At 51.0% G+C, this 24,656-nt stretch overlaps 1 protein-coding gene across 1 annotated transcript in view; it reads left to right on the top strand.

Annotated features, from left to right (window-relative positions):
• Window positions 1–3,792: 3,792 nt before the first annotated feature.
• DNAH9 (dynein axonemal heavy chain 9) overlaps window positions 3,793–24,656 on the top strand; it is a 98,308-nt gene continuing 77,444 nt past the window's right edge. The window contains exons 1-16 of the mRNA XM_078618661.1: window positions 3,793–3,889; window positions 6,474–6,955; window positions 9,606–9,799; window positions 11,387–11,545; window positions 12,011–12,141; window positions 12,845–13,056; window positions 13,908–14,168; window positions 14,942–15,109; window positions 17,246–17,362; window positions 17,724–17,874; window positions 19,076–19,190; window positions 20,404–20,472; window positions 21,386–21,512; window positions 22,144–22,331; window positions 23,490–23,641; window positions 24,290–24,531. Of these exons, the coding sequence (XP_078474787.1) occupies window positions 6,536–6,955; window positions 9,606–9,799; window positions 11,387–11,545; window positions 12,011–12,141; window positions 12,845–13,056; window positions 13,908–14,168; window positions 14,942–15,109; window positions 17,246–17,362; window positions 17,724–17,874; window positions 19,076–19,190; window positions 20,404–20,472; window positions 21,386–21,512; window positions 22,144–22,331; window positions 23,490–23,641; window positions 24,290–24,531 (2,706 nt within the window). The 5' untranslated portion in view covers window positions 3,793–3,889; window positions 6,474–6,535. The remainder of the gene's footprint in view (window positions 3,890–6,473; window positions 6,956–9,605; window positions 9,800–11,386; window positions 11,546–12,010; window positions 12,142–12,844; window positions 13,057–13,907; window positions 14,169–14,941; window positions 15,110–17,245; window positions 17,363–17,723; window positions 17,875–19,075; window positions 19,191–20,403; window positions 20,473–21,385; window positions 21,513–22,143; window positions 22,332–23,489; window positions 23,642–24,289; window positions 24,532–24,656) is intronic.

Consider the following 24,656-nt stretch of genomic DNA (forward strand, 5'->3'; position numbering starts at 1 on the left):
GAGTTTGCATGCTCTCCCCGTGGTCGCGTGGAATTTTTCCCTGGGTCCTTTGGGTTTCCCCCCTCCACATTTAGAAACAACGTGCGTTTAGAGTTGTTTTGGCTGCTAAAAATGTCCACACGATGATAAGCCACTTCGTGGAGCAATCATTTGTGATGGCCGCTTCTGAAAAAGAACTACGCGGCTCAGTGGCAGGCCTTACTTGGTTGGCTTAAAAAATAGTTACAAAAATAAAAACGACTTGCCGCAATTGCCATCATACTCACCGCCCTGCAGGGTTATCAAGTGTGGCGAGCTACAGTAAATATTAACTTCGCAAGAGGGCAGTCGTTTTACACGATACGAAATAAAAACTTGAGCTCGATTGACGTGTGGCTGTACACTCTCTGCAGATTATGCAACAGGCGTGGGCCTGAGTGTGGGTGGAGGCCTCATCAAAGTAGTAACCTCAGAAGCAACCCTGTGGCATCATCATCATCATCTTCTTACAGTTAGGTTTTTTCGGTAAAGTCACGTAGGTAAAAAGAAATAATAAAAATGATAAAAATGATAATAGAAATAAAATAATAAATCACGACGTTTCGGAGGCAACACACGTCTCCGTCATCAGGTGGGACCGTCACAGCTAGATTTGCTGTATCAAGTGAGGAAAAAATCCAAGAGGCAAGTTCTTAAATACAAGTTAAGTGGGAGGGGGGGAGGGACTTATCTGAATGTGAATGGAACAGTGGGGGGGCGGAGCTTGGAGTTGCGGCCGATTGTTTGCTGGCAACTAAAAAATACAAATAGCAGTACTGTTAAACGCTGGGGATGTCAACACTCGGTAAAATAGAAAAGTACCTGTCAAAAAATAAGGTACAAATATGCGTAGTTAAATATTTTTTACATGGTTAATAGCATCTTTCCAATGATTACTCAGTTTGTACCCATAATCACGGTTGAAGTTATGTCTGTGTTTGTATATCTGGATGGCCTCGTGTACAAACCTTTGATGGCAGCCAGAAGGTTTGCAGAGCACCTTGGTCTCGGAAAAGACAATATCATGAGAAGCTTCAAATCTAGAATCTTCTTACAGGGCTGCTCGTTGCCACAGGGTGGTGCGCTGCTTACTCACCAGGAATTTCAATCGGAGTATCTCCATCTAACGATGAAGAAATGAAAGAGGGTGTTTTTTCGTCGTTGTTTTGGCTCGACGTGCCCCATCAAGACTGATGCTAACAGCTGTAGAATGGTATTGGGATGCAGACTATGAAGGGATTAGTTGTGTTTGTTTAAAATATCAACTCGGAGCAAGCTGAACCCTGCGCCGTGTGTCACCGCTGATCAAGGTCAAGAAGCCATCATTGGGCGAAGCTGCTGATGCCAACGCATGGAACTAGATGATGTTTAACGCGGATTTCAGACGCTCTTCAACGCAGCGCTGAGCTGAAACGACGATACGATTGAGATAGTTTTTTTTGGGTCAGATCGCATCGTGAGTACAATGTGTGTTGTACACCCTCCGCCACCTGACACGGCCAGTTATTTTTTGAAAGTTTACTTTTGTTTTACCAGGTAAGGCTCACTGAGCTATGTAGCTCTTTTTTAGAAGCGGCCTGACCACAAATGATGGCTCATCGAATTGGCTTATCGTCACGTAGGGAATGTATAGCAGCCAAATAGTCTAAATGCACGTTGATTCTAAATGTGGAGAGGAAAACCGGAGCACCCAGAGAAAAAAAAAATCCATGCGGCCACGGAGGGAGAGAGAGTCACGCAAACTCCAAATATACAGCAGGCATCAGGGTTGGGATCGAACCCACCACCTCCTGTATACCGGGCGAGGTAGTTAACATCTCCTAGCCACCGTGATGATGATGAGAGAGACACGCAACTCCAAATATACAGCAGGAGGCGTCAGGGTTGGGATCGAACCCACGACCGCCTGTATACCCGGCGTGGTAGTTAACTTTTCGCCACCGTGGCACCCTAATCAGGTTAATCAAGTTGTTACGTGCCGAGCAAATGTGGCCAATTTATTACAGCTTCAGCAGCACCATCGGTTTACAGAATTATAAAAACATCCTTCAGTCTTGAGCCTTAAATAGGTGGCGTGATGGCGTGGTCGTTACGCGCTTGCACGCGTGACATTTTATTTTGTTTGGCCGTGTCGGGTGGTGGGGGGCTCTAAAGGAGATGAACATTTGTTCAGATCATCACGCGACCTAACCCAAAAAGATCACTTACGAATCAAACGTGGTCGAGAATTTGAGCAAAAGTCAATGTTAAAAGTCATGCAATTTGTCAGCTGCTGTGGAGTTATGCTGGGATAAAGGGTTGTGATGTGTGGAATTGGATAATTATGCATTTTAAGAATTTGGCAGCACAACTTTTTCTCCTGTATGTAAGGGAAAAAAATCCACGAGTTATGAATTTGTCAATATCTCAGTTAATCCGCAAATCAGATACATCGCATGCTGATATTCGTGTCTGCTGTACATTAACATTATTTTTTTGGTGTCACCTTTGATCCCAATCGCAATTATGGCAACGGGTTATTTATTTATTTCTAATTCAACTTACAATTTTTTTTTTTTCACAAATCAACAGCACTCGCTCCAATAAACAAAATATTAACGTGAATTGGAAACGAACAGGATACCGCGTGTTTCTCACACGGCTCGCGCGAGATGGCAATCGTGGGTGAGTGCTGCCACCTTCTGGCCTAACCAACTTACTGGCAAAGTTGTCACTAAACTAAACTATAATACTGGTAGGAACCTCCTGGTTACACCAGCCCACAGGGGATTATTGTGTCCGTCCGTCCGTCGTGAAGGGAGGGGCACACAGACACACTGATACACAGACAGACATACTGACAAACTGACACACACATACATACTGACACACACAGACACACACACACTGACACACACACATAAATACTGACACACAGACACATAGACACACTAACACAGACACACTAACACAGAGACACAACAACAACAACCGCCATTCGCCACTAAGTGGCGGTGACGTCACCACGACGCTTGTGCCAGGCCATGTGCACCTTGAGGCTACCACGTGAAGTGTCGAACGCCCTTTGGCAGGAGGTCACGTGGCAGACCCAGGTGCCACGGGTCGACTGACTGAGATGACCGAGATGACTGGCTGATGCACCACCTGTGCCCCCTACTGTGCCAACTTGCCACCCGGCACACAGACACACACACAGACACACACACAGACACACGTGGGTGAGTTCCCTACAGACGCCACCAACCCCCACCACCAACCCCACCACCACCACCAACCCCACCACCAAAGCTATTCACCGCGTAACGTTATTCACGGACGACGGTTGGTGGTCGTTGGTGGTGGTGGTTGTTGTTCGTGGTTGATGGTTGTTGTTGTTGGTGATTGTTGTTGGTTGTTATTAGTTGTGGTTGATGGTTGTTGTTGTTGGTTGTTGGTGATTGTTGTTGGTGGTTATTAGTGCTGGTTGTTGTTGTTCGTGGTTGATGGTTATTGTTGTTGTTGTTGGTGATTGTTGTTGGTGGTTGTTGTAGTAAGTGGTGGTGGTGGTTATTGCTAGTGGTGGCGGTTGGTAGTGGTAGTTGGTAGTTGTTGGTGGTGGTTGGTCGTTGTCGTTGACTGTTGGTGATTGGTGGAAGTTTGTAGGTGGTGGTGGTGGGGGGTGGGGGGGGGGTTGCCCGTTGCCATAGCGACTCGCCCGTGAACACAACCCCAGTCGCATGCAACAACCCCCACCACGCACAACCCCCTCAGGCGGACCGCCTCTGCTGCCGTTGCCTAGGCCACGGCTGATACAACAACGCTCACTCCAACCACAACCACCACCACAACCACCACCACCACTACCACGGCTCCTGGAGAAGAAGTTGTTCAGGTGGGAAGCTGCTTGCTGATGCTGGCTACTCGCTAACAGCACTTGCCCCTAATAGTCTGTAAGGCTGTATGGGGGATCTTTGTCTTTGTGTGTGCTACTCGCTAACAGCACTTGCCCCTAACAGTCTGTAAGGCTGTATGGGGGATCTTTGTCTTTGTGTGCTACTCGCTCACAGCACTTTCCCCTAACAGCCTGTAAGGCTGTAGGGGAATCTTTGTCTTTGTGTGTGCTACTCGCTAACAACACTTGCCCCTAACAGTCTGTAAGACTGTATAGGGGATCTTTGTCTTTGTGTGGTGCTACTCGCTAACAGCACTTGCCCCTAACAGCCTGTAAGGCTGTAGGGGAATCTTTGTCTTGTGTGTGCTACTCGCTCACAGCACTTGCCCCTAACAGTCTGTGAGGCTGTAGGGGGATCTTTGTCTTTGTGTGCTACTCGCTCACAGCACTTGCCCCTAACAGTCTGTGAGGCTGTAGGGGGATCTTTGTCTTTGTGTGCTACTCGCTCACAGCACTTGCCCCAACAATCTAGCTAAGACTCTACATTAGCCCTAGCTAGTACTCTACATTAGCCCTAGCTAAGACTCTACATCAGCCCTAGCTAAGACTCTACATTAGCCCTAGCTAAGACTCTACATTAGCCCTAGCTAAGCCTCTACATTAGCCCTAGCTAGGACTCTACATTAGCCCTAGCTAAGACTCTACATCAGCCCTAGCTAAGCCTCTACATTAGCCCTAGCTAGGACTCTACATTAGCCCTAGCTAAGACTCTACATCAGCCCTAGCTAAGACTCTACATCAGCCCTAGCTAAGACTCTACATTAGCCCTAGCTAAGACTCTACATTAGCCCTAGCTAAGCCTCTACATTAGCCCTAGCTAGGACTCTACATTAGCCCTAGCTAAGACTCTACATCAGCCCTAGCTAAGCCTCTACATTAGCCCTAGCTAGGACTCTACATTAGCCCTAGCTAAGACTCTACATTAGCCCTAGCTAAGACTCTACATCAGCCCTAGCTAGGACTCTACATCAGCCCTAGCTAGGACTCTACATCAGCCCTAGCTAAGACTCTACATCAGCCCTAGCTAGGACTCTACATTAGCCCTAGCTAAGACTCTACATCAGCCCTAGCTAGGACTCTACATCAGCCCTAGCTAGGACTCTACATTAGCCCTAGCTAAGACTCTACATCAGCCCTAGCTAAGACTCTACATTAGCCCTAGCTAAGACTCTACATCAGCCCTAGCTAAGACTCTACATTAGCCCTAGCTAAGACTCTACATCAGCCCTAGCTAAGACTCTACATCAGCCCTAGCTAAGACTCTACATTAGCCCTAGCTAAGACTCTACATCAGCCCTAGCTAAGCCTCTACATTAGCCCTAGCTAAGACTCTTCATTAGCCCTAGCTAAGCCTCTACATTAGCCCTAGCTAAGACTCTACATTAGCCCTAGCTAAGACTCTACATTAGCCCTAGCTATGACTCTACATCAGCCCTAGCTAGGACTCTACATTAGCCCTAGCTAAGACTCTACATTAGCCCTAGCTAAGCCTCTACATTAGCCCTAGCTAGGACTCTACATTAGCCCTAGCTAAGACTCTACATTAGCCCTAGCTAAGACTCTACATTAGCCTTAGCTAAGCCTCTACATTAGCCCTAGCTAGTACTCTACATTAGCCCTAGCTAGTACTCTACATTCGCCCTAGCTAGGACTCTACATTAGCCCTAGCTAAGACTCTTCATTAGCCCTAGCTAAGCCTCTACATTAGCCCTAGCTAAGACTCTACATTAGCCCTAGCTAAGACTCTACATTAGCCCTAGCTAAGACTCTACATTAGCCCTAGCTAAGACTCTACATTAGCCCTAGCTAAGCCTCTACATTAGCCCTAGCTAAGACTCTACATCAGCCCTAGCTAGTACTCTACATTAGCCCTAGCTAAGCCTCTACATTAGCCCTAGCTAAGACTCTACATTAGCCCTAGCTAAGACTCTACATCAGCCCTAGCTAAGACTCTACATTAGCCCTAGCTAGTACTCTACATTAGCCCTAGCTAAGACTCTACATCAGCCCTAGCTAAGACTCTACATCAGCCCTAGCTAAGACTCTACATTAGCCCTAGCTAAGACTCTACATCAGCCCTAGCTAAGACTCTACATCAGCCCTAGCTAAGACTCTACATTAGCCCTAGCTAAGACTCTACACCAGGGGTGGGCAAACTTTTTCACTCGAGGGCCACAATGGGTTCTAAAATTTGACAGAGGGGCCGGGCCAGGAACAGATGGATGGAGTGTTTGTGTGAACTAATATAAATGAATTACACAAAGTGCGCCATCTAATGGGAAAATGGGGGCATTACAGGAGGAAGGTAAAATTTAATTTAATAATAATATTTCGCCAAGTTCGGCGGGCTGGATTAAAAAGCCCAACGGGTCGTATACGGCCCGCGGGCCGTACTTTGCCCATGTCTGCTCTACACTCTACATTAGCGCGCGTGCCAGGCTAGGTGCACCTCGACGCCAAGCGCCCTGGAGCGCGTTCGTAAGTCTCACTTTGTTGTTGTTGTTTGTTTGTCAATGTTTTGAAGACATCAACCGGTCGACAACACCCCCCCCTCCGCCCCCGAAACAAGCACGTAAGGCGAGAACGATGGAGGACAGCTCCGGCGACGCCCGCCTGGCGTTCCTCGAGGCGTACACCCTCAAGACGTTCCGCATCAAGGCGGACCGGTGGCAGAAGTGCGTGGCCGTCGAGGACTGCCGGCGTCTCCTCCTCGACTTCCTCGACAACCGAGGAGCCGACCACTCGCCCCTGCTGGTCATCTCGCTCACGCCCGCGGGGATACTGCAGCCCTCGTTGGGATTCCCACCGCCGTCGGGGGCAGCGGCCAAGACGGCTGGGGCCAGCAGCGCTGCGAAGGCGGTCTTCTTCGCCAAGAAGTCGGCGGACACGTCCGGTGGTGGCGGTGGTGTCTTACCACCCATCTCCGCCGAGACGATCCGCAAGGCGCTGCTGTGCGGAGACCTCAGCTACGCGCCGCTGGAGCAGTTTGCCGCCCTGGTGGAGGAGGTGAGGGGCGAAACGTCGTCCGCTACGTCCGCTCCGCGCGGATCGTTCGGCGTCGATTGTGGTTTTTTTGTGCTACTTGCGGGTTTGGTTTTCGCGTCGTTGTTAACTCTTTTATTAGTAAACACCCCCCTACCCACAAATTCAGACCCGGTTGGTCACCCCCCGTGCCCCTTTAAACATCGCAACGTTCATCCTGCAAAGTGCCCATCACAAGCGAGAATCACAAATATAAATGTTTTTTGCCATATTGAAATGGTTGTAGTACTCCGTATGAATCTGGAAACTGAATTTCCCTGTACAAGAATGCGTGTAAACCGTGTGGCTTGACAGGTTTGAGTTCGACGGTTAAAGCCCCCCTCCCCATCTCTCTTACCCCCCCCCCCCCCACGGCGTGATACCTTACCCCGTATTCTTGTACAGGGAAATTGAGTTTCAGGTCCATACGGCGTGCAGCCGTTTCATGATGGGACTTTGTAGGATGAACGCTAAGATTTATAGGGGGCACGGGGCGACCAATAATGTCTGAATTGGTCTGTAATAAGATAGGCACTGACAAGGGGTTGACAGGTTTCATATACACTACACTATACACTACTATACACTATACTACCACAACGTGTCAACCCACACGGTTTAACCCCGTAGTCTTGTACAGGAGAATTGAGCCGTCAGTTCCATACGGCGTACAGCCGTTTCAATACGGGCAAAAAAATAATAATTGTGTCTATTTGTTTGTGTTTCTCCCTTGTGATGGCACTTTGTAGGATGAACGTTGAGATGTATAACGGGCACGGGGTGACCAATAAGGTCCGGTTTGGTCTGTAATAAGGTAGGGGCACTGATAAGGGGTTGACAGGTTTGCGTAACGAGGATAAATAACAACAAAAAAGTTAACGAGGTAGTCTGGGGTGTGGATATAACTCCCCGAGGGCCTGTAGGTGGTTTTTTTGTTCCACTGAAAGTTGGCGGAGTCCGCTTACTGGTTGCCTTGGACCACCCTCACCGCCGAATTCATTTTGTGGGGGTGTTTGGGGAGAGGTCACCGGGTGAAGGTGGCAGCACCTTGAATGTGCCTATCGCTCCAATGCCACCGCCGGCCGAAAGACGTCCGCGCCTCTGATTAGTACGGTGCGAAATAAGTCAAACGCGGTACTAACTGGAGATGCCACTGTAGCTACTCCGAAGCCACTGGAGCTATTCGGAAGCTAATGGAGTTATGCACTCGTGACCCAATTCAGTTCGGAAAAGCGGACCGATTTTGATTGATTGATTGCGTACAAATACCATTGGAACCTCATTTGCCAGTAAAAAAAAAGATAATTGGTTTTTTACCCTTCTATCTGGCAACAAAACTGACACCTTTTTTTACAAGGAGTCATGTTTGCATAGACCACAATACCTGCAGTCATAATGCAAACAAAAAACATAACTCTGATAATATATGCACTGTCCTTGAAGTTGATTGGTCCACACCCGAGACAGCTTTCCTTAGAGCCTAGTCTCACATGGGTTGGACCAGATAAGAAGGGTAAAAAACCAATTATCATGCGTACAAATAGATTGTGCGAGTACTTTATGTCTATACACTGCTGTTATTGTGGTGATTGTTGGTCATGTAGATCTCACCAGAATGGGTCACAGTGCTTGGTGTATTGGCCAGCAATGCACTCGAATGACCTTTGGAGAGGGCCCTCTAGATGGCATTTAATATCACGGTTTAAAAAGAAAAAGTAAGGTTTTTGCTGTCCTCTGCCGAACAATATCTCCTGCAGGTATTTTGTCCGCTCAACTTGCTTTTAAGGGATTACATCTTGAATCATTGCCTCACTTGATGCAGCTAATCTGGCTGTGACGGTCCCACCTGATGACGGAGACTTGTGTTGCCTCCGAAACGTCGTGATTTTTATTTTATTTTATTTTTATTAATTTTGATGTTTTACCTACGTGACTTTACCGAAAAAACCTAAGAATATGGGAGAAATGTGCAACAGCTGATGTAAAGAGATAGAATTGTGTGATCGTCAGCCCGATGTCTGCAGCTGTAGCCATTATCTGCGTGGGTGTCACATGTCATTAAAATAGTAATGCACATTTACATATGAATCAGCTCTATCAGCCCAATTGTTTCGTCTGCCACCAGTAACACTTTTGATGCATCGTATTAACTTACTGGCTACATTATTTGTGCACTTGGTCCCTTTGATGAACATACAGCCGTGTTGAATGGCTAAAGTATTAAGTTGGCACCCACATAAAGTTTGCCAGTTTAGCAAACGCACAGAACCGTTTCTTTTTCCCCTGCATGTCTCCATCCGTTCACCGAATCAACATCTTCCTATTGGCTCGACGATACATTTGTTAGAGTATACCCCCTCCACCACCCACAAACCTGGTGTTCTCCACCCTTGTGACTGTGACCGTGTTTTGTGGCGGCGGAGCGAGAGGCTAGCTTTCGGGTTGAGCCGCGCGTTGTCCGGGCACGGCGGTCCGGCGTTTGCCTCCGCGTGCTGGTTCTTTCCTCGTTCGATCTCCTGAAGCTCCCAAGCGAGTGGCAACGAAACATTCGGACCTCGTGCCGGAGAGGCTCAACGGCGGCGCAACCGCGACAACCGCATCCCCAGGAGTAAATCTCCGACGTCGGCGCGCGCAGGTGATCGTGCCGATCCTGGGCAACGAGAAGAATCACGGAGGGTGGCCGGCGGTGGTGGCGCAGGACCTGCGGCGGCACCTGGGCAGCCTGCAGAGCAGCGTGTTCGTCGTGTCGGGGCAGGTCAAGGGCAAGACGCTGCTGCCCATCCCGGCCGGTGCCGAGCGTGTGGTTGACGCCGACCGTCCGCTCAAAGAGTGAGTTTCGGATAAAAACAAAAAACCAGCAACGTGCTTAAGTAATGCCCGAGCAACTCAGAGTTGCATGCGTCACTTCTCGTCTCAACCGTTCCAGTGCCCTGCTTTTTGGACTTTAGTTTGTTGTCCTTCCACCCACCTCCGATTGAGCACGGTTGGCTACGTACGGTGCGAAAAAAGTTCAACATACATACATACATACGACTGTACACTGCATTACTATACACTACTCCAGACTCCGATTACTACGGTTGGCTACGTACGGTGCGAAAGAAGTTTAACGTGCTCACGTACATACGGGTGAGTCAGCGGTAGAGCAATCCTGGTTGGGGGTTTGACTCAGCCAATCATCCTTCTGGGGTCGATAAAGTGAGTGCCGCTTTGTGGGGGACTCGCTCCCGTCATAGGAATGTGCTCACAGGGCTGTGAGCAGGGGATGTGAGCACCAATGCCTCATTTGAGCAGGATTACACTTTGGCTTGACTAACTTGAGGCCCTTATACCCTGTTCAGTTCCAGGTTCAACGCCTCCCTCCGTCGATCAGAGCGTTGAGGCTGAGATGCTGGGTTTTGAACACGACGTGATTAAAGCGGCTTTTTCAAAGTGCAGCCGGGAATATTGGCTTAGCTCGGTCACCGACGATTGCATAGAAAAGAACCTCATCATAATGAAGTGGTCTTTTTCACTTAATTACGGATAGATTTCACCACTGATAATGCAAACATATTCTGTTTGACGGCCGCAACGTTGTTGTAAAAATAGCAGGCCATATTTGTTGGCGTCACGATTCATATTTTTCCAACCATGAAAAGTACTGCACTTGCAAATGTACTATTAACATGATGCCAAATAGTAACATTACCCCCTCCCAGTGCCACGTTATCCTAGTAGCAAAAGTAGCAAATGCTACGGGCCCCGCACTTTCAAGGGCCTCGCGCTAAATGCTTTCAAGCTATCAACTCCGGTTCGGTGATTCTGCACTTGCTCTATTACTATAGTACTATAACACCGTCAACTTTTATGAACGACCGGGTGTTTAAGGTGAGCGATTTGTCGTATTATCCGGCTGTATAGCAAATGAAAAAATACAATTACTTTACTGTGCAAGTTAAACATTTGTGTTTTAATATTTACGTTTTTTTTTTATTTACGGCCCCTTTATAACATCATGCTACAGGCCCCGCACTAGGTTAATCCGGCACTGCCCCCTCCTGTGCAACGACTGCAGAATGTAAACTCCGGTGAAACATAACTCCCTTTGCGTTAGCCTTGCTAGCCATTCCCCATTCAATCCATTTATCATCATCATCGTCATTATTTACCGTCATCAATTTTGCTTTCACCGATTTCACGCATCATCACAGATTCACCCATTGGTCCCTCTCATCTATTTCATTCATATGTTGTTGTACCGCTGTTAATTCTTCGTAAAGCGCCTTGGTTTAGGCGCCATATCAATGCCGTTCAGATAAGATAAGAATGGCGCGAACACCAAGCGTGCTGAACGATTGCCATTTGTTGAACCTTAGCCAGCCAAGTTTGTAAAAAAAATCACACGGCGGGTCACGGGCGGTGCCGCGTGCGCAGTGAGGACAGCGTGGACCGCTCAGTGGTGCACGCCATCGAGTCGGTGGTCATCGAGTGGAGCCACCAGATCCAGGAGGTGCTGAAGAAGGACTCATCCAGGCCTCTGATGGAGGGACTCAACCCCAACCCCAGCGCCGAGCTGGAGTTCTGGCAAAGCAGGCGAGTCCAGCGCTCGCCGCGTGATTGCTAGCGAATGTAAAGGGGTGAAGGAGCCGCCCTGCAATTCCCTGCTTATGCCACTGCTGCCGGAAGGGCAGAGTTCGCAACTGGGTACCCGATACCCGTATCCTACCCGATACCTGGCTACCCGTACCCGGCCGGGTACGGGTACGGGTAGCCGTTTGCGACCCTGGTGCGGCCGGATACGGGTACGGGTAGGCCGTGAGTCACTGGTGATTAACTGTTTGTCACTCATTTCGGGTAGGGTACGGGTACGGGTAGGGAACGGCTACCCGTACCCGGCCGGGTACGGGTACAGGTACCCATTTGCGACCCTGGTGCGGCCGGGTACGGGTACGGGTAAGGAATCAAAACCCGTTTGCGACCTCTGCGGAAGGACCTCCACAACCGTGAAAAAACCTTCACGGTAAAATGAACGTCCGCTTGCCGACTGCACTCCACCAGATACGCGGACCTGGAGTGCATCCACGAGCAGCTGCAGTCCCGGCGCGTGTGCTCCATGGGCGACCTCTTGGAGAAGACACAAAGCACCTACTTCCCGGCCTTCAAGGCCATGATACAGGACGTGGTCACAGGTGGGAGTCCTGGGTTACATGTAGCCGCGGTGGCGAGATGTTAACTACCTCGCCTGTTATACAGGAGGTCGTGGGTTTGATCCCGACTCTGATGCCTGCTGTGTATTTGAAGTTTGCTGTCTCTCTCTCTCTCTCCGTGGTCACGTGGATTTTTCTTGGGGTCTTCCGGTTTTCCTTCCATATTTAGAATCACTGTGTTTCGAATATTTGGCTGCTGTAAATGTCTACATGATGATAAGCCATCTTCTTGGTTCTTTCGGTAAAGTCACGTAGAAGGGAAATAATAAAATAATAAAAATAAAACATAATAAAATAATTCTCACGACGTTTCGGCCACAACGGAAGCAGCCGTCCTCAGGTGAAGACCAGGTCTGTCGGGGAGACAGCGTCAACCCTAACCCTAACCCGCTGTCTCCCCGACAGACCTGGTCGTCACCTGAGGACGGCTGTTTGCGTTGTGGCCGAAACGTCATGAGAATTATTTCATTATGTTTTATTTTTATTATTTTATTACTTCCCTTCTACGTGACTTTACCGAAAGAACCAAGAAGATGAATCCCTGCAGTCACGAAAGCTTTAAATCGAGATGGATAAGCCACTTCGTTGAGCTATAATTTGTTACGGCCAGGTCGCTGGGCCTTACCTGGTAAAATAAAAACGACAGTTTATCGTTTTGAAAGTTTTCTTCTCCTCCTGCCCACAGCTCTGGAGGAGGCGCGCAACATCAACAGCAACCTGAAGCCACTGAAGCGCACGATGGAGGATGTGGAGGGTGCCGAGCTGAACGAGGCCGGGCCACTGCTGGCTCCGCTGTTGCGCGTCGTCGCCCTCGTGTGGCGCAACTCACGTTTCTACCGCACGCCCGAGCGCATCGTGGTGCTGCTGCAGGAGATCTGCAACCTCCTCATCCAGCAGGTGGGGCGTGGGGACGTGGGGCAGGACCCTCCCCACAACCCCCCACCCCTCCACCGCGGATATTACTGCGTTCCTTCAGGGGAGGCAACGGTTGTTTCCGCCGGCGAACGTTTGCTGCGTTAGGCTTCATGGGTGTAGGGGTTGATCTTTTTGTTTCTTTCGGTAAAGTCACGTAGAAGGGAAATAATAAAGTAATAAAAATAAACATAATGAAATACAGACAGACCTGTTCTTCACCTGAGGACGGCTGCTTGCATTGTGGCCGAAACGTCGTGAGAATTATTTTATTATGTTTTATTGTTATTATTTTATTATTTCCCTTCTACGTGACTTTACCGAAAGAACCAAGAAGATGAATCCCTGCAGTCACGAAAGCTTTAAATCGAAATTTAGGGTAGGGGTTGGTTTTGGGGCGCCACGGTGGCGAGATGTTTACTACCTCGCCTGGCATGCAAGGAGGTCGCGGGTTCCATCCAGACCCTGACGCCTGCTGTATATTTGAAGTTTGCGTGTCTCTCTCCCCGCGGTCGCGTGTGTTTCGAGTACTTGCCTGCAATGGCATTTCCACGCAAATAAGCCACTTCGTTGGCCTATCACTTGCGACAGGCAGATCGCTGCTGAAAAAGAGCTATACGGCTCAGCAGGCCCTACCTGTTTTATTTTTATTATTTTATTACTTCCCTTCTACGTGACTTTACCGAAAGAACCAAGAAGATGAGGCCCTACCTGGTAAAATAAAAAGTAGTTTATAGCTTTAGCTTAAGCGGTGAACGGCGCAGAGGGTGACGTACCAGCAGGGGCCTTACCTGGTGAAACGAAAAACAACAACAACAAGATATCACTGCGCGCAGGCCCGCACGTTCATCAACGCTGAGGAGGTGCTGAAGGGCGAGGCGGAGGAGAACCTGGCCCGAGTGCGCGAGGCCCTCTCCATCCTGCGCCTCTTCCGCTCCGTCTACGAGGAGGAGAGGGCGGCCCTGCCCTCCCTGCGCAAGGGCAGCGATGACGGTGGCGACGACGACGATGGCGGCGGCGACGACGGCTGGGATTTCCCGCCCAACGCCGTCTTCTCACGCCTCGACCGCTTCACGGAGAGAGTCACCGACGTGGAGGTGAGATTCCAACCTTCCCGTCCTCTCCACCGCCCCCGACTTCTCCCGGTGGCGGTGAGAGCCGAGCGCCCAAATCCACGGCGCAAGTGAGCGGATGCCTGGGGTGGGTCCTGGCAGTCGCCGTGTCGTTATTGTGGGGGTAGTTGGGGCTACAGGCGGCGGTGATGGTGGTAGTAGTTGGTAACGGGAAACATCTGTAGCTGCGGACTTGCCTCCTCCACAACAGATCGGCGTCTGTTGTGGAGGAGGCTCGTGAAGGACGCTACTGGGCAGCTGGATGCAATGGTGTGTGTACGTATGTTGAACTTCTTTCGCGCCGTACGTAGCCAACCGTGCGGGGGAAGGACAACCAGCTAAACATAAAAAGCCGTTGATTTTGTGGTTGTGGCGGTCGTGTTGGCGAGAGTGAGCATGGTGGTATGTGTGGGGGAGTGGTAGTGTAACGGTTTATGGCGCTGCCCTACGAACCCGGCTACCTGAGTACCATTCCCACTCGCGGCCAACACCAAGTGACCATTATCTGAACCGGTCCTGGGCCTCCCCAAGGTCAACTCAGCCTCAAATGAGTACCTGGTGCGGAGTGTAAATATCGCCACTGGGGAGACAAAGGCGGCCGGGCGTGGTGCTGGCCATCCACCCTCTCGTGTGCCGTGCAGGCCTTCATAGGTGCGACTCGCTAACAGCACTTGCCCCAACAGTCTTTGTCTTGGTGGTATGCGTGCGGATGTGTCGATGGTGCACCCACCCCGTCCATTTCCCCGCCACCCTGACAGGAGCTGCTGGTGACGGCCGTGGACATGTTCAAGCTGGAGAAGATTGAGATCGGGGGCCTCCGTGGCCGAGTGTTGAGCCAGCGCGTCTGCGACATCCACCAGCAGTTCCAGGAGCTGTTTGGGCAGTTTGCCGAGAAAACTTACGACTCTTTGGACGTGACAAACCAGGTTTGCGAATCCGTGGTGGTAGGGAGATGTTAACTACCTCGCCTGGCATGCAGGAGGTCGTGGGTTCGATCCTGACCCTGACGCCTGCTGCTGTATATTTGGAGTTTGCGTGTCTCTCTCATCATCATCATGGTGGTTTAGGAGATGTTAACTACCTCGCCTGGTATGCAGGAGGTCGTGGGTTCGATCCTGACTCTGACGCCTGCTGCTGTATATTTGGAGTTTGCGTGTCTCTCTCATCATCATCACGGTGGTTTAGGAGATGTTAACTACCTCGCCTGGTATGCGGGAGGTCGTGGGTTCGATCCCGACCCTGGCGCCTGCTGCTGTATATTTGGAGTTTGCGTGTCTCTCTCTCTCATCATCATCACGGTGGCTTAGGAGATGTTAACTACCTCGCCTGGTATGCAGGAGGTCGTGGGTTCTATCCTGACTCTGACGCCTGCTGCTGTATATTTGGAGTTTGCGTGTCTCTCTCATCATCATCACGGTGGTTTAGGAGATGTTAACTACCTCGCCTGGTATGCGGGAGGTCGTGGGTTCGATCCCGACCCTGGCGCCTGCTGCTGTATATTTGGAGTTTGCGTGTCTCTCTCTCTCATCATCATCACGGTGGTTAGGAGATGTTAACTACCTCACCTGGTGTACAGGAGGTCGTGGATTTGACACCGACCCTGACGCATGCTGTATATTTGGAGTTTGCGTGTATCTCTCTCTCATCATCAATATGGTGACTAGGATATGTTAACTACCTCGCCTGGTATGCGGGAGGCCGTGGATTCGATCCCGACGTGGACACCAGCTGTATATTTGGAGTTTGCGTGTCTCTCTTTCTCATCATCATCACCATCACGGTGGCTAGGAGATGTTAACTACCTCGCCTGGTATGCAGGAGGTCGTGGGTTCGATCCTGACCCTGACGCCTGCTGCTGTATATTTGGAGTTTGCGTGTTCTTCTTGTGGTCACGTGCACTTTTCTCTGGGTCCTCCAGTCTTTTTCCCTATACATTTTAGAAAGAACACGCATTTTAGAGTTTTTGGCTGCTATAAATTGTCACGTGATAAGCCACTTGGTTGAGCTATCGTTTGTGGCCAGGCCGCTTCTGAAAAAGAGCTATAAAGCTCAGTGGGCCTTACCTGGTGAAATAAAAAAAAGTTTTAAGTTTAATTCTGGTATTGTTTGTGAGACTTAACGGCGAGCTGAAACGTATGTATGTTGAAGTTCTTTCGCACCGTACGTAGCCAACCATGCTAATCTGAGGTGCGGGGGAAGGACAACAAACTAAACACAAAAAATCAGTTCTAAGGAAATGAGTTTTCAATCGAGATAATTTAAAAGTGCACAGCTCCTAGTGACTTCCTGATATCAGAAGGAAGAGTGTTCCAGACGGCCGCAGAAGTGCATATGAAATGATCGCAAATGGCGTGCTAAACAACGCCTGTGCACGTGACGATTTAATTTACTTAGCCGTACCGAGGGTGGTGGAGGGGTCTTCACACAAACCTGGCCCCACCCTTTGGCCGTGACAACCTACGTGTTTTCAGTTAGACCAGTGTTCTTCACTAATTTTCAGAGGGGGTGGGGGGGGTGGGGCACTTTTGCCGATAAGACATCATCGGTGTGTGCGGGCCACCACACATTTGAAACCATTGGGGGTTTGACAGCACGACCACGATGATGATAGGGGGCATAATGCACGGGCATGATATGACTTTAAACCCCCCGCCCACCTCCTACGCATTTCACAAGTAGTACTAATCCCATATCTGCATTTCCCATAAATATGCTAAATTCCTCTTGATATGCAAATTATTTTGTCAAGGCACTCTTCCCCCTCCAACCCAGCTTAAATAGACGCTCCAAGCCTGGGGTGTTTCATTCAGACTCTGTCTTCTCGACAGACCTGTTCTTCACCTGAGGACGGCTGCTTGCGTTGTGGCCGAAACGTCGTGAGAATTATCCATTCTACGTGACTTTACCGAAAGAACCGAGAAGATGATAGGGGGCGTTTTCACATTTGTGTATAGTTGGGGGTGTCGCACTAAAGGCCACCAGAGAGCCGTCAGTGGCCCGCGGACCTTGCAACGAAGGACCCTGTGTTAGATGTTGTCTCTGACCACGCTGTCCTTGCGCAGGAGTTTGAAAAGGACGTACGGAACTTCAAGATTCAGGTTGAAGACAGCGACCGGCAGCTCGGAGCGATTTTCTGCCAAGCTTTCGCCGACGCGCTGAGCGTGGAGCACGCCTTCAAGGTATCTGGCGCACACGCAGCGCCCCGTTTGTCGATCCGCTGCTGGATGGCGAGGGCCTCTGCGCGCCGTGCGCCTGTGACCTCTCACCATGACCTCCAGGAGCTCTCTTTGGGCAGATTGCCGACAAAAACCCTACGGCAGCTCGGACGTCAAACGAGACGTACATTTTATTTCATGCCACCCTCCCCCGCCCGCCTGCTCTGATGAGTCCGGTGTGCCTGCTGGTACCGTCGATGCCCATGCTACTGCCGCCCGGAAGGGCAGAATGTTGCAATGTACGATGTGATGATGAAAAATGACACGTGAAAAAAATACATTTCATGTCAAGTACTTTGACCTTGGGCGTTGTTTCCCCGTGCAGCTCATGGACATGTTCGGCTCTCTGCTGGAGAGGCCTCTGATTGCGGACGACGCCAACGTGCACCTGCCGCGCCTCGTGACCATGTTCGACCACGACCTGGACAGCGCCAAGGTCATCTACAACCGACACATCGCCACGGAGAAGGACCTGGGTGCGTGCTCCTTGCTCTGCCTGGCGGGCCTTGTGTGCCTCGCCGGCCTCAACAGGCGCTCGCTAACAGCGCTCGTAAAACACAGTTTACGTTTGCGCGATCCTGAGAGACGGCAACAGCTTGGTGTCGTTCCATCCAGCAGTGGATTGAGGCGACAGAGAGCACTTGCCCCGGCCGGTCCGTAACAGCTGTGAGGGTGATATTTGTCTTTCGTTGCGTCCGTGCCCTCTGATGCGCTCCAGTCTTTCTCTCGCTGCTGTTCAGTCACTGCCTTGTTTCTCTTTGAACGCTGCCACCGTGGTCGTCGCTCTGGTGAACCTTCGCGCCTTTATAACTCCCGGCCACACTGCGTTCAGCCACCACGCGGCGGGACAAAACGCATCTCCTGCTGCCTCGTTTCTCTTAACTGCTCGAATTTGCAACTCCCTCCCGTCCGTTATCCCTTATCCCCCAAGTGTCCCTAACCTTTCTGCGGTCAAGAAACGCGTTGGTTCTCGCCCGCTACACAACGATTAGCGCTCTAAGTTTCTCGCCACTTTGCGTCTTGGACGGAGCACGAGCGAGCGCGCAGCCGTAGCGGATGGCGCCCGTCACGCAGTGCGATCTATCTTCATTGTGTGCATTTGGGTTTTTGCCTTGTGGGTTGTATTTTTGTGTTTTCCTTCAATTAGAAATGAAATCAACACACTCGTGAATAACAATGGCCCTTCCTCACAGCACAGAGAGAGAGGGCTGGAGTGAATAGGAGTTGTTTAAAGTACTTAATACACCTCAAGACAAAGACAAAGATCCCCGTATAGCCTTGAACAGACGGTTGGGGCAAGTGCTGTTCGCGAGTGGCACCTATGAAAGCTGGCACGGCACACGAGCGGGTGGGTGACCAGCACCACGCCCGGCCGCCTTTGTCTCTATGGTGGCGATGTTTGCGCACTGCACCAGGTACTAATTTTAGGCTGAGTCGACCTAGGGAAGGCCCAGGACTGGTTCAGATAATCGTCACTTGCTTTTGGCCGTGAGCGGGAATGGAACTCTGGTTCATAGGGCAGCGCGCTTACAGCTCGGGGCCTTTATATACCTCGGAACTGTATACACACACACACTCAGATATATATTAAAAAAAAGTTGACTTCTATTTTATTGTAGCGTGTCCCTCGCGAAACGAAACGTGATCGAATGAACCCCTCCGACGTTGCGCACGCAGGCCGGCCGCCCGTCAGTAAGAACATGCCCTACGTGGCGGGAGGCCTGCGTTGGGCCCAGCTGCTGGAAGGGAGGATCGAGGTTCCCTACAGGAATTTCAAGCACTTCTCCCACCGGTACGTCACCCTCTGCTCCAGTTCACAGCCTAAACGAAAACTTTCGATTTAAAGCTTTCGTGACTGCAGGGATTCATCTTCTTGGTTCTTTCGGTAAAGTCACGTAGAAGGGAAATAATAAAATAATAAAAATTAAACATAATAAATGTATTTTATTCCCTTCTACGTGACTTTACCGAAAGAACCAAGAAGATAAACGAAAGCTGTAAACTATTTTTTTTATTTTACCAGGTAAGGCCCGCTGAGCCGTATAGCTCTTCTTCAGAAGCGACACGGCTATCACAAATGATAGCTCATCGAAGTGGCTTATCATCACGTGGAAATGTATGGCAGCCGAATAATCTAAAAGCACGTTCATTCTAAACATAGAGGGAAAAACCAAGGGACCCGCTGAAAAATCCACGTGACCACGGGGAGAGAGAGAAAGAGATGTGCGTGGCGGCGGTTGCCGCTGTCCATTTAGCCCCACCACACACGTGGCCTTCAAATCGGCTAACCGTGGGTGTACCCATTTCAACGCCTAAAGTGCCTTGCAGAAATGCGCTTTTTAAAGTCTTAGGTTGTTTATTAGCAGGAGATCATCATGCTTGGGTATAAAGGTAAAGGTGCAGCCCTGCAATTGCTTGATCACGCCACTGCTGAGTGACGGGCGTCCACTGCGAGGGAACTCTAGAGGGTGTGTGACCCACTCGTTCTGCTGCGCTGGCCAAATGACTTGGAGGGAGGTGAGAGTTACCCACGCTTTACCCCACCACACGTAACTTGCCGACTGGCTGACGGCGGCGAGCCCATTTCTACCGCTGGGTGGACAGAAGCAGCGCTGCGGTGGGGTGGGTGGGGGGGGTGCGATATAAGAAAAATGCTTCCAACCCCTCCTCCATCGTATCAAGTGCCGCACCAGGGTATGGAATCTACTGGACATCTGTGAAACTGCTGAAAGTCTTTTGAAAAAGAGTGTCATGGCTCACCGGATCCCTCCAGTATAAACGAATATTCTGAAAAAAATGTATATTTTGAAAAAATTCTGAGATGGAATCGAACCGGTGGCACTCTGGGCAGCTGGTCCCCCCCCCACCCCCCCCCCCACCCCCCCCACCCCCCCCCCCCCACCCCCCCCCACCCCCCACCCCCCCCCGCCCCCCCCCCCGTCACTGGATGTAAGTCTGACTTGCGGTTCGCTGCCTTGTGCCCCGTTACGCCGGTGCCGGTGCAGGTGCATGGAGACGGTCGAGGCGCACAGCATGATGCAGAAGTACGAGGAGATGATCGAGCTGCTCAATAGGTGAGAGGTGAAATGGGCGTCAACGGCCATGCGGGCCACTTTTTTGTGCCTTGGCAGCGGAGGTGGAGAACAAACCGGGAGGAATGGCCGTGTATTGAGATTACTCAACTATGAACTTTTTTTTCTACTTGAGAAGTGAAACTGGTCACAAATTATACAGCTCCGTGAAGTGGCTTATTTCTAGATTTGAAGTTTTCGTGACTGCAAGGATCCATGCTCTTTGGTTCTGTCGGTAAAGTCACGTAGGTGAAAAATAAAAATAATAAAATGAAAACAACTAAATTAAATCACGACGTTTCGGAGGCAACACAAGCCTCCGTCATCAGGTGGAACCGTCACAGCAAAATTTGATTTAATTTATTTTAATTTTTTACCTACGTGACTTTACCGAAAAAACCAAACAGTATGAATCCTTGCAGTCACGAAAACTTCAAATCTAGAATTGACCATTTCACCTCGTCCACTCTGTGTTCAACCACCACCACCAACACCACCGCCACCACCACCACCGCCACCGCCACCACCACCACCACCACCGCCACCACCGCCACCGCCACCACCACCGCCACCACCACCACCACCACGGACGCCACCTTGTAGGTCACCCTGACATCTCTTTCTGCGTCGTTCATTCCACTTCTCCCCTTTTTAAATTCCCTCTCCCATTGTCTCTGTTGCTCAGTCAAAACGATTTACACCTTCAACGGTGCTGTTTGCGGCCTTGCGTTTTTTTTTCTTTCCCCGCCTTCGGGCCTGCCATCGGCAAAAACTGTCATCTCGAAACTGAGCGTGCTCGCTCGATTCCCGTTCCGTCGCTTGCCCTTCCGATGTTGGCACGGTACGCCCCCCGCTGTGCAGCTGTTGAGCCGAAGGAGTTTCGAGCCGATGGTGTCTGTCCGCGCGCGCGACTCAGGTACAAGGAGCGCCTCTTTGCCGAGTGGGCCCAGTCCGTGGGCGAGAGGTCGGAATTCAACCTGTCCCAGCCGCTCATCTGCCGGGACCCCGAGACTCGCCTCATATCGGTCAACTTCAACCCTCAGGCATGTGATCCCACACCAGCATGATTGAAAAGAAAATGAGCAAACAAGCGATCGATCTGCCAAGCCAGGCCGTTAAGGGAGCCTCCGTTTTGTGAGTGGGGGGGGGGCACCCTCAGTGGCAGCCGTCTCTGCGCAGTACAAGGCGAACGCAGCTGCGGGAATTAATTGGCAAGTAGGGAGCAATGTTGCCATGTGGCTTTGCCCGATTAAGTAATCTTTTAGGTCATAATTGATCACATTCGGCAAATTATGGCTCGTTCCGAGCTGGTGTCTTCCGCTTGGAAGCAGGCGGTGCGGGGTACTTCATCGTTAACCAGGGCGGCCGCTTGGGCTCGAACCCGCGAGCCTCTACCGGCAGGGCGGCAGGAACGCGACCGCTGGGGTCGCGTCGCCGCCCCTCGCAGAGTGTTGTTGAGGCCCTGCCTCCATTCCGCAGCATAAACAAATGGTGCTTTTTCTGGAAGATTTTTATCGTTTTTGTAGGGGATGTTTCAATTTGCGTACAGTCAATTTTAAATGTATCTTGTAATTTTATTGTTTGTTGCGGTTGCACCCGAATCAAGAGCCGAATGGCTCACAGGGTTATTCCAAATAACTGAAACGGAAAAACTGAAACTGTGTGCCTCCACAGCTGGTGGCCGTGCTGCGGGAGGTGCGGTACCTGGAGTTGTTGGCCCGTGGCGGTGGCGGCGGCGGTGGCGGCGGCGGCGGCGCTGGCAGCGCCGGTGGTAGTTTGGCAGGGGAGCAAGATTTTGGCGGACTCAAGTCGGTGCCGGAGGAGGCGCAGAGACTGTACGCGGGGCGGGAGGATTTGCGGCGGTGAGTGGCGGCCCGATGCCTGTCCAGCGACAGCAAAGAGAAAGATCCCCCGTGTAGCCTCGTCAGACTGTTGGGGAAAGTGTTGTCCGCGAGCGGCACCTATGAAGGCCGGCACGGCACACGAGTTGAGATGTGTGGTTAGCAGCATCATGCCCGGCCGCCTTTGTCTCCCGAGTGGCGATGTTTACACACTGCACGAGGTACTCACTTGAGGCTGAGTCTACCTAACGGGCGAGTCAGGAACGGTTCAGATAATCGTGACTTGTGGTGGCCGTGAGCTGGAAATTGAACCTGGGTTTGCCAGGTTCTTCATGCAGCCCTCTAACTGCTGCACTACCGCTCCCTGCAACAGCATCGAATAGTCAACAAAAAGTCAAATGAGTATGGAGGCGGTGCCCGTCTCAGAACCAGTGGTGGCAATTCCACATTCCTGTGGTAGGGCGAGTCTACCCACAGGACAACCACTGTTCACCTCCCCACAGAGCGGGACTCATTTTGGAGGGACGATGAACTGGCGACCTTCAGACTATGAGCCGCTCGATCTACGGCTGAGCGGCCAGGCTGGTTAGCTGTAGAGCGGTCGTGGTGATCGGTGGGCGCGTCGATTTGCGGATCAATTTGCAGATATTTGGGGCAGCGCTAGAGGATAAAAGTGACCTCGAGGAAATAATGATGCCAATTATATTAACCTGGAAAAGCATCACCGGCGCACATGGTCCAGTTTTCAGGAGGTTCTGTCACTTGCAACCCAGGGGTTTCCACTTTGATTTTCCGGTGTGCCAGTTGAAGAAATTAGCGAGTTCATGAAACAACCCCCACCTCTTTCCATCCATTAGGATACACGGATGCACCGCATTTAGCCGCGGGTGGTGGGGTAAATTGTGGGTAACTGCCACATATTCTTCCGTTGGGATGCCTGGTCAACGTGGAAGAGGAGGCCAAAACACCCTCCAGCAAGCCTCTCTCGTGGCGGTCTTTCCGCCAGTAGTGGTGGCGGAAGGTCCACCACTGGTCAGCGTGGAAGAGTAGGCCAAAACACCCTCCAGCAAGCCTCTCTCGTGGCTTGCCGTAGTGGAGATCCTTCCTCCAGCAGCGGTGCGCGCAAGCACTTGCAGGGCCGCACCTTTACTCTGCCACGTTGGGACGCTCGGGGTGCAGGTGCGTGGAGAGCCTGGAGCTGACGGTCGGCTGGTACAACAAGGTGCTGCGCTCCGTGCTGGAGGTGGAGCTGCCTCTCGTTGCCGGGCAGCTCCAGGAGATGGACGACAAGTTGGAGCTGGCAGAGGGCATGCTCTGCTGGAAGAGTGAAGGTGCGGCGCCGGTCACGTTTGCGTTCCAGTCGCCGAGTAGGGGTGGCTGTGTGACGCAGGTGTTCATGAGCGCCGCGGTGGCGAGATGTTAACTACCTCGCCTGGAGGTCGTGGGTTCGATCCCAACCCTGACGCCTGCTCCATATTTGGAGTTTGCTTATTCTCTCTCCCCGTGGTCGTGTGGATTATTCTACGGTTCCTCCGGTTTTTCCCCTCCACATTTGGAAAGATACGTTGAGAGTATTTGCCTGCTATTAAAGTTTCACGTGATAAACCACTCTGTTGGGGCCATCATTTGCGGGCAGGTGGCTTCTGAAATAGTGCTACATAGCTCAGTGGGCCTTTCGTTGTGAAACAGAAATAGTAAAAAACCAATTTTGTTTATACTCTTTGGTTCTTTCGGTAAAGTCACGTAGTTGGAAATAAAATGAAACAAATCACGACGTTTCGATCGCAACGCAAGCAATCGTCATCAGGTGGGACAACTGCAGCAAGAAACAACTGCTGAAGAAGGCGAGAGAGCTGCCGTGGCACGAGGTTATGTAGACTGTATAGGTAGGGGAAATAGTCGGTATTTTAAATCACGGTTTCGGCCGCCCGTGATCAAACTGACGCCGCTCCTGTTGCTACGTGTCCACGCGCCGCCAGGCGTGTGGGAGTACATCCAGACGACGCGCGACCTCGTCAAGGGCCTGGAGAGTCGCACGCAGAGGGCCAAGGAGAACGTGGAGGTGGCTTGCGGCCTCATGAAGGCCTGGGTGTCGCCCGTCTTCGAGCGCAAGGAAGGCAAGAGGGAGACGCTCCTCAATCTGGACGATCGCAAGGAGCGGCTGGAGAAACGGTACCAGTCGCTGCGGGACTCGGGCCACAAGATTCACGAGCTCCTCAAGGTACGCGGGTTAACCGAAACTCAAGTGCAGCTTTTTTTTGTTATATTTTACCATGTAAGGCCCCGCTGAGCTAATCAGCAGAACCCCTGTTATCTACCACTGCTGTTAATGACTGATCGCTTAAC

The sequence above is a fragment of the Lampetra planeri genome, chromosome 58, assembly GCF_965212315.1.
Source record: "Lampetra planeri chromosome 58, kcLamPlan1.2.h2, whole genome shotgun sequence".
Taxonomy (NCBI): Eukaryota; Metazoa; Chordata; class Hyperoartia; order Petromyzontiformes; family Petromyzontidae; genus Lampetra; species Lampetra planeri.